The sequence below is a fragment of the Schistocerca piceifrons genome, chromosome 11 (assembly GCF_021461385.2).
Source record: "Schistocerca piceifrons isolate TAMUIC-IGC-003096 chromosome 11, iqSchPice1.1, whole genome shotgun sequence".
NCBI lineage: Eukaryota > Metazoa > Arthropoda > Insecta > Orthoptera > Acrididae > Schistocerca > Schistocerca piceifrons.
In genome coordinates this window covers 83,377,030-83,394,133 of record NC_060148.1, presented here as the reverse complement: position 1 = coordinate 83,394,133, position 17,104 = coordinate 83,377,030, and the positions used below count along the sequence as shown (strand labels likewise).

Below are 17,104 nucleotides of genomic sequence, written 5' to 3'. Positions count from 1 at the left end.
TTTCAAATGACAAGTCGATTGTTGTTATATTTAGAAGATTAGCAAGTTTGGTGCTAATAAGGTGAGCAGCTTGTTACATATGTATAATACATAGGATCATTATAGCACCGAGATACTGTTGTGTTCATCTGTTTAGTACTGTCCATTTCTCTACTGAACTTAACAGACCGTTGTTCACGTGACCTTTTGTTGCTCATGCGCTGAATTTTCTGCGTCGGCCATATTGCTGTGCTGCTTCTACAGATAGTCACGGCGAGATACATAGGTATTTAATTTTATACATACTGAATCGAAGCAGTTGCCTTAATCCGGAAAGACGTTTGTCGAAAAAGATAATTTGTGTTATTAGAGTTACTGTCATGCGCTCATTCGGGACTGTTTATAAAGAAATTCGCACATAAATACAACCAGATTGAAGAAGTCTATGTGGCTGTGTGCTGACACTCAGTAATTTTTCTTCAGTAGTTCAACGGAGTATTTTTTGAAGTGAGCGGCGTATTTCTTTCGTTAGGATCCATTTGGTACTATCTGTTAGGCAACCCGAATTTCCAGTTGAATTTTTGTGGTTTGCAACCTCGACGTCCTTCTGTTCGTATACTTTTAAGGCGTGTGTTATTTTTGTTATATTAGGGGCATACAGCTGTTTTGAGTTAAAGAGAACTTGGGTTTTGACCTTGTGACATATCTCCGAAAGTGAATAGTTCCAGTTGATCGTCAGGAGACTTGTTAATTCAAATATAGTTGCAAGTAGCCTTAAGAAGATATCTTTTCCTGTTGCAGTCCTCTGCGATGGCTGATTCTCTGAAGTTTGGACCTGAATGGTAAGTATTGTCTGATTTTTAATATTATTGCTATCTTTTTGTGTGTTACTGTAAAAGTTTTTAGATTGTACACTACCACTGTCATGAGCAGACAGTTTGCAATACATGACTATTTCACTGAAAGCGTTATGTTTTTGTTTTGTGTGTGAATGAAAATTGTGTTTTACGAGACTGTAATGTTTTAGGTGTTAGCGTTTTGATGCGTCGCACACCCAGTGTTTTCGTTTATAATTCAAGCGCTCTAATGAATTGTTAACTCTTAACGTTTAGTACTGATTGCAACCAAGTAAAAACACGAAAGTTTGATATCACAGCTCACATCCAACTACTGAAACTATTAAATATTATAAAAACTGGGAAGTGATAGAGTAGATGTATTGATCCCAGGTTTTTTGTGTGTACCACTGAAAGTTTGTTCCATTCACGGTTGGGTAAAATAACTTGTATGAAATGAGTTCCAAAACATCCCTGGATAATGATACACTGTTGTTGAGTTTAAACGCATTTACTACAGTGAGCCGTAGTTTGTTGCCTATGTGCTACACATAATGCAAAACTTAATTAGTATTGAAATCCATTTCACAGGTAAATTCCTATTGTGGCTATCATTTCATTCTTAAGTATGAAATGAATGTTACTCCTGCAACTGAGGTAAACATTGAATGTTGTCTTCACTTAAGCCACTTATAATATTGCCTCCAGTTGAGAAGAGGTTGCTCTCAAAACATGTAGGCAAGACGTTTTTGTGTTCATTTCTTCATTCTCAGGAAGCTGTAACAATCATATTGTTCATTTTCATGAGACAGTTTTTGGCATGAACAGCAGTGACAGGATTATTTATTTTGGAGGCCTTAAAAAGCATTTATTTTCCAGTAAGTATTGGATATTGACACATTTGGTGCAGCTACATATTCCAAAGCATAAAATTGCGGAAGTCTGTTTCTTAAAGACTGCTGAAAGGTAAAAGAATTTTGATCTTTAGCCCATAGGTGCAGTGACAAAGTGCATTTGCTACTTGCAGCAATATGTTAGAAGTAGTAGGTTGTTGAGAAAATTGGTTTTCATGGCAAGATAAACTTCTTAAAAAGTGCTCTCACTTAAAAAAAGTGTTATACAAAGTATTTTATGTTGGGAAAATGTTTATGAAACACAAGGATGTTCCATCAGAATTCAATGGAATAACACCATGTGGCCTTCTACATGCTATTAAGTATTGTTGACATAAAATTATTTTTAAGCCTCTCTAGAGTGATAGTTATTTTGTCTGTCGGTGGAATGAGAATATTAAGGCAATAGGCTTTCCTGCAGAGTATCTCTTGGTATGTCAGTGATTTTCAGAATATAGACTTATCAAATAGTTTGACTGCATCTGTTGATAAGCAAAAGTTAATTTTGCATCCCCATTCTTTCATTTGTTAATACACAACCATAATGAAAACAATTTTGATAACACAAGGTGAAATTCGCCCTCTTGTTTACTTTGAATACATCCTTTTTGTGCAAATGTTTATGCCCAAGATTTGAAAGTAGCAGCCATATTCTAAGTGACCTAATACAAAGCTTCCCTGGTTTATTATATAGCAATATTTTTCATTACAGAAATTGTTCTTTATGCATTATTTTCATCTTTTAAATATTGTAATGTCTGTAAATGTGTTACATTTGAAAAAACTTATTTTGTATGGATGCAAATACCAGTCCTACTATTTCTTTTTAGTGTGTGTGTGTGTGTGTGTGTGTGTGTGTGTGTGTGTGTGTGTGTGTGTGTGTGAGAGAGAGAGAGAGAGAGAGAGAGAGAGAGAGAGAGAGAGAGAGAGAGAGAGATGGGGGGGGGGGCAGCAGTAAGAAGCTGTAGGAAATTGTAGGTTTGAGGAAAACATTTCATTCATCAGGTTTTTATTTATGCTGTGATTTATTCACTCTCATTACCACATTTATCGTCTGCCCCACTAAATAAGCCCACAACCTGTAGTCTCCCTTACCTTGGTTGTAAGCTCACTGTGGGAATGTAATGTCCAATGTGTTGTGCCTACAGGAATCCTTCTGACATCCTAATCTCATTTCTGCTACTCCTCATTACTTTGCACAATTTTACCATTTTCTGTACTAGTTTGGTCTGAAGCAGGGTATCATTTGAGAGCTTAGCAACATTCTCATCATTCCATTAGGTTTTGGGCTTGCAGCTGGATGATATCGAAATATTGTATCAAGGTGTTGATGTCATGTAGCTGGAAGCCCGAAACCTCTTGGTATGCCCATTTCTCTGAGAAAACTTCAAGAATCACATATTCTGTGTGTTGTTTATGGGCCCATTGAATGCTCAACACAAACCATAAAGTGAGTTATCTTTCCCCCTCCTACTATTTACACTCTTGTTGCATTTTTGATTAAGGTCTGTTTACCAATTCATGTAAAAGTGATTGATATTTATTATCTCAAGGGCTGTGGTTCTTGAGATCGTTATCAGACTGAAGAGGGTGATAAGAGGACCTCTAATGTGTAGCATTAGATGCAAAAGCATCTATGATCTTAATTCTGTGAGAAAAGAATTAATTACTTTGCTACAGTAATTTTTTCTGATCCGCCCACATATTCTTGAAAGTGTACAAAGATACACAAATAATCTACTTCTTACATTGAATTTTCTCTCTATGAGCTGTTTTTTTTTCTAAGTAGACAGAAGTGACACACAACATTTTTAAGCCAACAAATGCGATGTTGTGGCAAGGGTTAAGTTTCTTGTTGTGGCACAAATTTTAAGCACTTAAGAAGCGAAAACTGAGTTTTTGCTATTATCATCATACTGGTAAAACCACAATTACAAGTATGAAATGCAATTCTGTCTTTGATTATATCATTATTATATGAAGACTGCTTATCCTCTTGCCAACTTCTTCCTCTTTTTCTTACTTTTCTTTCTGAAATAGTTCTACTCGTGCAGGTTGTTTAGAGCTTGTCCGATCTTTTCTTTTTTCACACAGTCTATCCTTCAACATTTTGTTCTCTCCTCTTCGATTTGCGACATTCCCCAGGTCTCCATCATTTTCATGGTCTTCCAATCAGCCTTCTTTCAGATTCTGCCAATTCCAGATCACTTTGTGGTAGGTTTTTCCCCCATTCTTTTAGCATGGCCAAATCTTTCCAGTCAATTTACTTCCACAGTTTCTTTTACAGGATTGATTTGAAGAATTTTTCATTTCTTTTCTCTGCCTTTTTATTGTATTTGGATATTTTTGCTCAGCTGCAGCATTCTGATTCATAGATCAAAATTTGGTAGAGAAAGATTCGTGTATCATAGTCTTTGCTTGCACAGGTGTAAGCCAATTCTTAGGTGTCTGATACATGATAAATTCTTAATATTGTGAGATACACAATAATAAAATTTAAATATCTTCCTTGATTTTTTTTTTCTGGAGATTTTTGAAAACTTCTTTAATAATTTTTCCATTACAGCTTACATTCCTCATTTTCCTTGTTAATTTTCACTACTCAACTTATTTTCATGCCTGCTTTGTCAAATCCTGTCTGCCAGGTATTTAGTTGTTTCCCAATTCCTGCTCATTGTCTTCCCATATCACCACTTGTGCATGTGGTACAAGTTTCATATAATCTGTTGTTGACCTTGGGCGAATGTTACTTACGATGTCCATGAGCAGATTGAAGAGCACTGGTGGTCGCACACATTCATGTTGATCAGAGGTCTGTTCTAAACCATTAAGATTTTTTGGTAGCTGCTCAATGTTTAGCATGTTAAAAAAAGTCTAGTATACTTTCTGGTAATATTATGATTTTGAGTGATAGATACACTTCTGGTATACATTTTAGTGTCTCAAATATCTAAATAATTTGTGTCTGTGCTTTGAAACCCTTTTTTAATTTGAGTTACAGTTTCTTTTTACGTTCTTCGTGTTTGTACTAATTTGCTGTAAGAAATTTCTACTTTTGACTATAGTAATTTGACTTTATAAGATTACTAATTTCGAGATAAATTGTTGAATTTTATACAGAAATGCTTTTTGTGTTGTTACCCTGTATTGTTACTCTGATTTCACTAAAATAAGCTGACAACCTTTTGTGTCATTTACTTTGCTTAAGAGCTCACTGTGGTAACAGTTATGATGGGAATGTCAGATGTGATGCACGCAGAGAAATCCTTCCGACATGGCTTTAATTTGCTTTTTGTGAAACATGCAGCCAGGTTGACTTGGGCTGAACAGATTTTGCGAACTTTGATGGTTTTTATGTTACTGTACATAGAGAGATAACAGAGAACCTCTGAAATGAGAAATTACACTTCCTATTTTCCTGTAGCCTTTTCCCATTTGTTGTGGGGTAGGGGTTGTTGTTACGTTTTGGTAACGGTAGTGATATTAGGTGACTGGATCCCTCCATGATGGCACAACTCTCCCTCCCCTCCACCTCCGGTAAGGCATCGTTTTACCCAATCTGTCTCTATCTCGTGTTAAAGTGTGGTAATATTCTTGAAGTGTTTTTAGAAAGTGTAACTGAGTTGGAAACTGGGTACCAACCCGGTATTTACCTAGTTGGATGTGGGAATTCACCTAAAAGCCACAGAAAGGCTAGCCGGCTCACCAGCCCTCATCGTAAATGTGTGAGGCAGATTAACTCTGGGGCTAGCTCGCCTCCCTGTGTGTATTGAAAGCAGCCCTTTAATGCATCCATCTATGCAAATGGGTTATATGGGAAATTGTCCTAAATCACAAGTCTGTTGTTTCTTAATTTAATAGCCAGTCTGTGAATTATATAGTGACTTGTTGGATGATTGCGTAGTTTTGACTCACATGTTGTCAAAGAAACTGAGAAAAATTATTGTATATAAACTAGTAGCTGTGGGAGACTTCGATTTGAGTGACTCTGTTTTGAGCTAATGTATAAATGACAGTGGTAACATTGTTGCGCAGAAGTAATTTTTACAGCTGCCCTCATTGAATATTTAGTTGAAGTTTGTATGCGTTGAGTGATTCTTCTCAGTGCCTCACTATACGCATGGTGCGGATGTTACTTGATGACGGGAATTACTGGTAGAATAGAAAATCGATGCTGTGGGATCAGAGTCAGTGGAAGTTCGTGCCTTACCTTTCCACAAGAGGTATCTATGAAGGGTCCAGTAACATCAGTGACAATGAGCCTTTCAATTGCACCTGGAGGTATCAGATGCCCTGACATTTTAGGTGGCTGTTTGCGATAAGTGGGAAATGTTGGATCGAGTCCAAGTTTGGCACAAATTTTTGTTTGTCACGACATTCAGTATGATGGAGGTTCAGCATTTATGAGCAATTTTCACTGGCATTCCATATCATGAATTCTTCACTAATATCATCCCTCCATTTCATTTTATGTCACTGAATTTACGAAGTGTACTTTTTATTCATTTGTGTCTGCTTTTTAATGTGTATGACCATAGTATGCTACATTCCTTTCAATACCATAAGATATGAGAGTAAAGAGAAGGTGTTGAGGAAGGGGTACAATTTTTAACTTGTGTCCGATCATATTTCACAGGCTGCGCACGCTGAACCAGTCACTGGCTGCGTCAGCTGCTGCGAGCAATGCCTGCACGCCGCCTTCCAGCGAGGGCAGCAGTGGGGGTGGGGGCGGGCACGGGCCCTCGACGACGACTGCGGGGGTGGGGGCGGGGCCGACGGTGCCGCGGCCTGCGCTTACCCTTGCTCGGCACCGGTATGGCCGCGAGGAGATGTTGGCCCTGTTCGACCCGGGCCTTCCGCCTCCGCCTCCATCGCCAGCTGCCCTTGCCGTGCTCTTCGTGGAGCGCGCTCAGCCACCTCTTGCTCTGGTGCAGATGTCGGATGATGAAACAGTGAGTGAATATCTGTAATTGGCATTCCTAATTGTAAAGCTTTGAGTACATAGAGTAAAGACCAGCAAATGATTTCACCTCAGTTAAAATAACACAATGCTTGTCAGTAAATTCACGTCAGTCATTGAATACATTATGGCTGTGGCAGCAACAGCTGGATATTTCCGGTCTAATTACATTGAAACACTATCCATTAAGTCAATTAACTTGCTGCACAGATAAACAATGCACACAGTGAAAATGAATCTCAGTTATTAAGACACCGACCTGTAGTGTTGTCTGCAACTGACTGTGGCAACTGACACATGGTGGCAGAGCATTAAGCCAAAGGTGAACATAATTAATACAGAATTGTGTGTTTTATGTCTTAACTGTGATACCAGTAACTTTTCTCCGTCTTTTATTGTGATTACTCAAAAAGTTGTATGATTTGTACAACATTGTATGGTGATGTTCATGTGGCTAACTGTTTTATCCTGCATCTGTAAAGTCATGTGAAAACGCATCTGTTAATTTCTGTCATTTCTCCTTGTCTGTAATTTCTAGTAGACATTGTGCGTGTATCCCACTTTCATAAGATTCGGCCTGTAGTATCAGTTACTTAGGTTGTGTCTCAAAGTGGGAACAGTAATTGTGGGAATGTGTATGGATGTGTCTGCACACATTGCCGTGTCCAAAGGAATCCCACAGACATTCTTGTCAATTATCTCTCTGCTAGCGTTTTCTGGACCCACAGTAACGAAGTTTGATTGAAAAGAAATCATTATCATTTTATGTCAAACTTTCGAAGCAACTAAAACATAAGCCGCAGCTGTGATTGAGTGAGTGTTTCTGTCTGAGTTTTTGTATTTTTAGTGCAATTAATTAATGGTGACTTTGTATCTGCATTGAAGTCTTCATTAGAAATGCTATACACATTGCTCTTATGTACTGAAATGCAGGGGAGGGAGTCATACTTTCAGAGAAGCCATTGCATTGATTAGTGATAAGCTGTAGCTGTTGCTTCATTATATGCATTATCAAGGATTAATTTAAGAAATATATCTTAGTTTAATTCTATTTTACTCCTTTGTCTACAATTCCAGTGTCATTGTTCAAAAGTGTAGCCATCTAACATTAGCTGGTAGCCCATTGTATCAATTACTGATGTTTTATACCGAGTGTGGGGACACCGTTTGCAAGGAGGTCTGTGGGTCTCTTTCCATATATTAGCATGTGCAAAGGAGTCCTGCATATGTTTGTGCCTTGCATGTTATATCTGTGTACTGGCATCAGATGGCTCATGCAGTAACCTTATTTGACAACCAGAAAGTTGCTACAGTTTCATCTGTAATGACTCCCACAGCTCTGGATATCTTCTTTGAGTAACTTCAGTAGTCTTTTGTTGCAGCTACGATTACATAGAATGTTATCCTCAAAAGTGATAGGAATGAAAAGCATCACATAAGCTTAGTACTGGTAATCAAATGCTTTTTTTAAATTTTTTTCTTTTATTTCTACATTTCCCTCTAGTATGAGTCGTAATGTACATTCAGCAATAGTGCCTAAGTATTGAAAAATATAATATGTAAATGGTATATTGATTTAAGTCTGCCCACAGCTTTAGTACCACTGTTTCGAAATTTGTCCAACTTTCTTGAGGTGGCAACCTTTAGTATGATTTACTGAAGTTGTGCACTGAATGTGGAACAGCAATTGTGGATATGTGTATGGATATGTGTGTTCATTTTGCAGTGTCCAAAGGAGTCCCATAGACATTTGTACCTTGCATCTCATATTTCTTTACTAGCAATCAGTGATCCATTCAGTAACCCGCTTTGAGTGACAAAAAGTTGCTGCACGTTCAGTTGTAACAGCTCACAGATTAGGAGCACTTCTTTGAGTAACATTTAATTGTGCCAGTTACTATTGTAAGAGTTGTTACCTTTAAAAGAGATTGAAAGTAATATCAGCACAATATTTTAGTAAGATATTGTTTTAAATTTTATGTTTCTGCCTTTCCATGTGGTGTGAATTGAGACATAAAACAGCCAACAAAGGCTGAAAAGTGTATCGTCCAATCATTGTGACTGAAAAATCAGTGTATTTTTTTAGTGTTTAGTTGCAGTTTTCTTCTGTTGCCTCATTACTTGTATTGTCATGGTATAATTTCTGTGAATATGAAATCTTACAGTAAAAAGTATGATGGGATAATCATTCATTAGTTGAATTCTATGTCACCAACTCCAGTAGCCTTGTTTGTAAGATAACCCCACTTTCTTACGCCAACAGCCTGTAGTATTAATTACTGAGGTTGTGTGTTCAATGTGGGAACAGCAATTGTGGGATGTGTATGGATGTGTCTGCATATGTTGCCATTTCCAAAGGAATCCCACAAACACTTCCAATATCTCTTATCCTATTGATTGCAGGTATAAGATGGCCCACTCAGTGGCCTGATTTTACTCATTAGAAGTCACTTCCATTTCGCCAGTGATAGTTCTAAGATCTGATCAGCTACTGTAAGCAGCTTCCATATTGGCATTTTGTGTGTGCCTTTCCTTTTCAAAATTTATTTCACTTCTACCTGCTTATGTTTTGTCCTTTTATTGTATCCCTCCCTAATAATCACCATATATAGCAAATCTGGAGTAATGTAGGAACACAGAAGTCAATACTTTCAGTACTTATCCTGCAGGCTAGATTGTAGAAATACAGGATGTACATTTATAGGTTTAAAAAAGTTTTTAGCAATGTTGACTGAAATGCCCTCTTTAGATTTTTGAGGTTATCAGTGATAAAATAGGAGAAGTCAAAGGCCATTTAAAGTCTGCTGACAATATTGTTAACCCGTCATAAATGTCATAGGACTTGGATGATCAACTGAACAGGATGAATAGTGTCATCGAGAGAGCCAAATTATGTCCAAAGTAAAAAAGGATAATGAACTGTACTTGAATTAAGAGTAAAGGCTGAGTAGTAGATTAGGAAATGTTAAAACTAGTGGTTTATTTAGTTTTGGTGATGGGGTAGCCCAACAATGAAAACAGAAACAAAAAGAACATATGCCAACTGGCAGTAACATGAAAATCTTTTCTGTTAAATAAAGATGTTAATATCAAGTACACTGGGTGTGTGAGGAGTATTCAGGGTTATGAGAGGAACACTCCTTCAAACCAAAGAAGTCTACTAAACATGAGCTCTAAAACGCGAGCCTTAAGAGTGATGAGCTTTTGTTCATCATTGCTACTGTGAAACACATTTCTAGTGCTCATAGCTCTGGGAAAACTGAAAACAGAGAGCTTGCAGTAGAAGAGATTTGTTTCATAAAATCGGTGATGATGTCAGAATGCCGTTTCTGAAGCTATTTGTGTAGAGTGTAGCTTTGTGCGGAAGTGAAGTAAGGATGATAAACAGTCCATACAAAAAGAGAACAGAAACTTTTGAAATGTAGTGCTGCTGAAGATAAGATGGGTAGATCAAATAACTAATGAGGTAGTGAATATAATAGAGGGAAACATTCCACGCGGGAAAAATATATCTAGAAACAAAGAAGATGTGACTTACCAAACGAAAGCCCTGGTAGGTTGATAGACACACTAACAAACACAAATATACAAACAAAATTCCCGGGATTGGAATGACTCCTTACCCTCTCCCTTAATACCCACATCCTTTCGTCTTTCCCTCTCCTTCCCTCTTTCCTGATGAAGCAACCGTTGGTTGCGAAAGCTTGAATTTTGTGTGTATGTTTGTGTTTGTTTGTGTGTCTATCAACCTGCCAGTGCTTTAGTTTGGTAAGTCACATCTTCTTAGATATAATGAGGTAGTGGGATGTATTAGGGAGAAAAGAAATTAATGGAATAACAGGCCACTTGCTGTGACATCAAGGAAAAGTCAGTTTGTTAATAGAGGGAAGTGTGCAGGGTAAAAATTGCAGAGAAAAATAAAGATTGACTACAATAAGCTGTTTCAAGTGGATGTTGGTTGCAGAGAAGAGATGACCTAATGTAGAGAGCTCTACAAATGTTTTGTTAGTACTGAAACCTAAAAACATCATCACTAACCAACCAATAAGTGGCACTATATAGAAGATGTAATGATTGAAAAGAAGAAACTTGAAAAAGAAAAAAATCTTAGAAATCACTGTAAATGCCATCGTTTACTAGAATTATTCTAACTCCATAGAAAATAGTATTCCTTGCATTGGGTAGGTACATATCTGGAAAATAACAAAATGCAGCATTCGCATGACATGCATATTTGATAAACACTTTGAACCTAATGCAGACATAATATGTTGAAGAGGTACGTTCTGTACCACCACAAAGACTTTATGTAGGCCCCTTATCACGACATACATCTTTTCTTAACAGCATAATAAAATCCAGTTAAACTTCATATGACAGATTTTGCACCACTCTCACGAGTTATGGATTTTGATTTTGTTGATCGAAACATCCTTCTCAGTATGCTTTTGATCAAAGATAATAATTGTATATAGGCTCTTGTGTAATGGACATGAGTAAACGCGCATTCTTAATGCATCTCAGTAGTGTGTGCTCTTGTCGCCAATCATAAATGGTAAATGGGAGAATACAGCTTGTGAACACTGTACAGAATGTCGACAAGAATGAGAAAGTTATTTCAAGCTTAAGACTCTGTGCACATTGTCACTCCAGGGTAAGGAGGATAGTCAACAAAGAAGCTTCTCAGCGAATAGATACACATATTAGCAACATCATTCAACTGATACCATGAAATGCGAAACATTGAAGATCTGCCTTGTAGTAGTCCATGCACTCAACCACTAGTGATGACTGCCACCTACAAATTATGGCTTGTTCAAACCCTGAGGGGAATGCAACAGCACCGTGTACTGCCTTTCAGGCTGCAATTGCAGTGGGACCGACAGTGGTCACAAAATGCTGTCATCAGAAGTAGCCTGAAGACACCAGCTGGCAGCTCGGTTACACTTTATCCCAACTCCTTTGCCTGTTTTTGACGGGAAGAATGCCATGACTGAGGTGCGACCTTTGCTGTTAAAATGACGCCAAATGCATACAGATAGGCTATATCTGTTTTGAAAACAACACTGTGAGTACTGGACACTCATTCTCCTGCTGTTGGACTAACCAGAAAAGTTTTACAAATATCTGAGATGAATAGAAAATCATCTATTACATACCCAGAATGATTCGTGGTTACATTGAAAAGCAAGATTATAAACACTCTGCACAGCTTCAAATAAATTTGCTAAGCAGGCATACCTCAATTAGCCTTCAATGACTGTCGTTAAACTTATTGTTGAATGACAAACATAAATTTTACACAAACCACCTCATATGTCGTCACCACCCTACTGACATAGAACCGTTAATAAGTTATGCTCCTACCACTCTCCAGAAACAATCCACCACAGTAACTTCAAGCATCTGAATTGATATATTTCTCACTTGAACACCTAATTTTTAGAGGATGTAAACTAGGCCTAACATATCTCAACACTGTTTTTGGCTGTTTTGCCAAGTAAATGGTGCACAAAGTATGGGATGAAATGGGTGGAGACAACCTCAGAACGTGTGTAGGTAGTACAGGGTAATGTTCAGTTAATTGTTACTAAAGTTTTAAGTTGTTTGAAACTTAGGGTTTCCAATGAAGTAGTGATTTCAATCCATAGATTCTAAGACCTATCCTTGGTACAATATTTCTCATCTTCAGGGTGCCATAAATTCCTTTTTTGCACTGAACTTTAATATTTCTCACAGTCCATGTTATCACATGTAGGCATGTTGCCTGATTTGACCAAAGAAAACAAACTGATTTGAATACCGTCAGCCATTGTCTGGGGTCTGTACATTTGTGTATTGAGATTGATGCAATGAAACTGCACACATACCGGTGTACCAGTTTGAAGATTGGTAGTCCTTGGCTGATGTAGGTCATCGGTTGAATCCCCCCATGTCGGTGCCACTGTGACGGCTCCTTAGGAGCTGAGTTGGAGGACTGTGCCAAATCGATGAGAATACAACTGTCGTTGCATCAGTTTGGTTTCTAGGTGTCCATTAAGAACAGTGGTACAAAGCACACCGCCGTGCACGAAGGAGGTGGGTAAAGGAAAACATGTAATTGAATCTGGATTGATGGTATTGGTTTCTCATCACCAACAATTTCTGTGCTCGACGATCATAGTAGAAGAGTGCGGAGGCGACCAGTGGTCAATGTGAATCTTATGTGTGCAGTCGCACAGGTTTGCCAGTTGTATGAGCTGGTATCGTAGACAACTGTAAATGTCTGTCATCAGTAGTGAGGGAAATTTGATGGCTGTGCAGCATCAGGAGCAGTATGTATATGTGAGACAACTTACACACATTGACAATACTGAAATGGGACCCTACTCACTACTCACTTCAGCTTCACAATGAGATTTTGATAAGATGCTATTTTGATAATGGATTAGTCCTGATTGGGAGTGCATTTGTATAGGGTAGGTGTGAGCAATTGTTTTATCTTTTCTTTTTTTTTGGGGGGGGGGGGGAGGTGTTAGCTGAGGGCTGTGTGTGGCTGTGTGTGTGTGTGTGTGTGTGTGTGTGTGTGTGTGTGTGTGTGTGTGTGTGGGAGGGGGGGGGGGGGTTAACTTTGCATTTCAGAAAATGTATAAGTTGTGCCATAAAAATCAGTAAATATAAATAAAATTTTATTCAGTTTATGTATTGTGGTGGAATAAGAGAGCAAATTGAATTTAGACTGAATTTTCTTAAAATTCTGAAATCTTGTGACATCGTTGTCCAAACTCTACAGATGATCCATGAATTTAGCAGAAACTGCTTCAGGCAATTTCTGTTTTCCGAGTAAAGATAAATGCCTTTACGATTGCTTCCATCAGCCAGCATGCCGAGTGTTAAATTGGTTTGCACAGGTTGTCTCTACACTGCGCACTCGTACTGATGTCTTCATTCTTGTGGAAATCTCTGATCACAAACAGGAAGTAAGTCTCAGTTCGAAGGAGATTTCTCTCAGTGGTTTGGCGGGCCACACAAAAACCCTCAGAGAGCGTTGTGTGGCCCATAGGCTGCTGTTTGTCCACTCCTGGTCTAGGGGTTGTCTTATAGATGTTTACAAGTTTGTAGTCAGTCAGAGCATTACTGTCTAGTGCTCAACAGTATAAGTGTGACATATAACACCTAGTTTAACGTCTTAGAGATACAGTTCTTCCAGACTTCCGTACAGTGCCTTCTAAACAATTAAAGCTCCTGCCAAGATAAAGGTTTTGATTGGGAATAGTTTTGTTAATTATACGCTGGCTTCAGTCTCTTACTTCAGTCCAGTATGTTTTAGAACTACAAATCCATTCTGAAGGGCTATGTTGACATCTTTTGGAGATTACATCTGCTTCATTTTATCACCTAGCAGTAAATGAACAGTTTTGTTGTTAGTTTTATGTCAAAAAATCCCAGATAAAATATTCATCTTTTGCATTGATGGAAAAACTTCCACATTCACATGTACACTGAAAATAATATGTATTGAATTTTTTAGTACTTCCATGCCTACTATTCCAGTAGCAATGTTACGATCTTTATCCCACTTACATAAGTTGGCAATCTATAGTATCCGTTACTGAGGTTGTGTGCCCAGTGTGGGAACAGTAACCGTGGGAGTGTGTATGGATGTCTCTACACACATTCCCTTGTCCAAAGGAGACACCCCCCCCCCCCCCTCTCATGACATTTGAATTGTTCTTCACATCAAGTCAATTTCTTAAAATCTAACCGAAGTGTAGGGTCTGTTAGTTCAGATTTGATTATTTATCGCCCTTGCTCAAACCTTACTGTATAGTAATTTTTCTGATTTATGCATATTTATTTTTGAACCTAGCATTTATTTTTTGTTTTTGTAAAATGCAGGAAGACATATCTTGATAGTCCTATCACATGGAACATTGTTTTACTCCATTTGATGCAGTGTTTTTACGAAGTAGAAGATGTAATTACATATTTATAGAAGACAATGTACTTCTGTTTGCTGAGAATAATGTGGTGGCTTACCACACAGTTTTACAGTTTTTGTCATTAAGACTATGTTCCTTTGATATTGGGGCTAACAAGAAGTAGCCTATTACAGGCTTTTTGAGTTTGTCTCTACTATTTCCAAGAATGTATAGCACTAATATGGAAAACTATTAACCTGATCAGTTGATTGGTTTTTTGGCTATCACAACATCTAAAGTAATTTGTGAAATCAAAGGTGACCCCACTTTCATAAGCCGGCAACCTATAGTATCAATTACTGAGGTTGTGCGCTCAATGTGGGAACAGCAGTTGTGGGAATGTGTATGGATGTCTCTGCACACTTTGTCATGTCCAAAGGAATCCCTCGGACATTTGAAACAAGTTCTGCATAGGTCTGTTTTTTTCAGATCTATCAGAAAGTGAGTTCATTTATTTATTTTGGTTCTCCTGGACCAAACCATATGCCAAGGTATTTTTTCCGTTTTGTAGCTATTTATGTCTGAGCCCAACATTTTTATATATAGTTTGAGATGTGCATTAAAAGTGTGTACTGGCAATCCCCATCAGGCAACACGTTTTATGGTTCCAGTAAATACTCTGTTCCTGAGAAATAGGTGTGATTACATTTATGTAGAAACAAATGTATTTGTAGTTTGCTGGGGGCAAATATAGTGACGTATCATACTTATTTCATTATTAAGATAATGTATCCCATGGTATGACAGCTGACAGAAAATGTGAAAGGCATGGCATGTTTCCCAAATCAGTGTTACATACTTTCAAAAGCAGTAGTGACAAATAATTGTTTTATCAGAATTGATAGTTTTCAAAGCTGTTGTAAAATACACTGAAGTCACAAAAGTCATGAGATATCTCCTAGTATGGTGTTGGTCTTACTCCTTTTGCCCAGTGTATTGCAGCATCTCAACGTGGTATGGACTCAACAAGTCGTTGGAAGCCTCTGCAGAAGTATTCGGCCACACTGCTTCTGTAACCATCCATAATTGTAAAACTGTTGCCAGTGCAGGATTTTATGCACAAACCCCATAAATGTTTGATGGAATTCATATCAGGCGATCTGATTGGCCAGGTGATTCTCTAGAACTGTCCAGAATGTCCTTCAAAGGAGTCGCAGGTAATTGTGGTCCTGTGACATGGCACACTGTCATCCATAGAAATTCCATGGTTTAATGGCTGCAAATGATCTCAAAGTAGCCGAGCATAACCATTTCCAGACAATTTTTGGTTTTTGGTTGGACCACAGGACATTGTCCATTCCATGTAAACACAGCCCAAACCATTATGAACCACCAACAGCTTGCACAGTGCCTTGCCTTGGCTCCATGGCTTTGTCGGATCTGCACTACACTCGACCCTACCATCAGCTCTTGCCAAGTGATGTCGGCAGTCATCTGACCTGGCCATGGTTTTCAAAACGTGTAGGGTCCAACCGATATGCACAAGCCCATGAGAGGCGCTGCGTGTGTTGCCGTGTGTTCGTAAAGGCACTGGTGTCTGTTGTCTGCTGCCATAAACCATTAATGCCAAATATGTCTCACTGTCCTGATGGCTACATTAATTGTATGTCCCACGTATATTTCTGCAGTTATTTTACGCAATGTTGCTTTTCTGTTAGCAGTGACAACTCTATGCAAATGCCACTGTTCACGGTCGTTAAGTGAAGGCTGTTGGCCACTACATTGTCTGTGGTGAGAGTTAATGTCTGTAATTTGGTATTCTTGGTCACTCTTGACACAGTAAATCTTGGAAGCAAATTCCCTAACAATTTCTGAAATGAAGTGTCCCATGCGAGTAGCTCCAACTACCATTCCGTGTTCAAAATCTGTTAATTGCTGTGTGACCATAATCACATTGAAAAGCTTTTGACATGAATTGCCTGAGTACAAATGTCAATTCCGGCAATGCACTACCCTTTTATGTCTTGTGTACACGATACCTGGTACCACTGCCATCTGTATATGTGTATATCACTGTCCCATGACTTCTGTCACCTCAGGGTATACAGTTAGCAGAGTTATGTAATTTGTGAAGTCAAGATAGACCCGACTAAAATAAGCTGGCAACATATAGTATCAATCACAGAGGTTGTGCACTCAATGTGAGAACAGCAGTTATGGTAATGTGTATGGATGTGTCTGCACTTACTGCCATGCCCAATGGTATCCTATGGACATTTGTGTCATGTATCTGATTTCGTTGCTTGTATATGTCACCTGATGTGACCCTTACTCAGCCCAGCGTCTCAAGTACTGAACCATCTCTCTCTCTCTCTCTCTCTCTCTCTCTCTCTCTCTCTCTCTCTCTCTCTCTCTCTGTCTGTCTGTCTTTGTGTCACGACTGTTAATTTATCTGTCATTAATAATCTTACGAAATAGATAAATTACTGCCCACGTAAAGGTGTCATGTTGAGTTGCAGACAGGCATGACAAAAG

At 38.4% G+C, this 17,104-nt stretch overlaps 1 protein-coding gene across 1 annotated transcript in view; it reads left to right on the top strand.

The window, feature by feature from the left end:
• The first annotated feature begins 277 nt into the window (after nt 1-277).
• The window catches only part of LOC124719725 (GRB10-interacting GYF protein 2), a 183,311-nt gene continuing 166,484 nt past the window's right edge, over nt 278-17,104 (top strand). The window contains exons 1-2 of the mRNA XM_047244928.1: nt 278-821; nt 6,345-6,660. Of these exons, the coding sequence (XP_047100884.1) occupies nt 790-821; nt 6,345-6,660 (348 nt within the window). The 5' untranslated portion in view covers nt 278-789. The remainder of the gene's footprint in view (nt 822-6,344; nt 6,661-17,104) is intronic.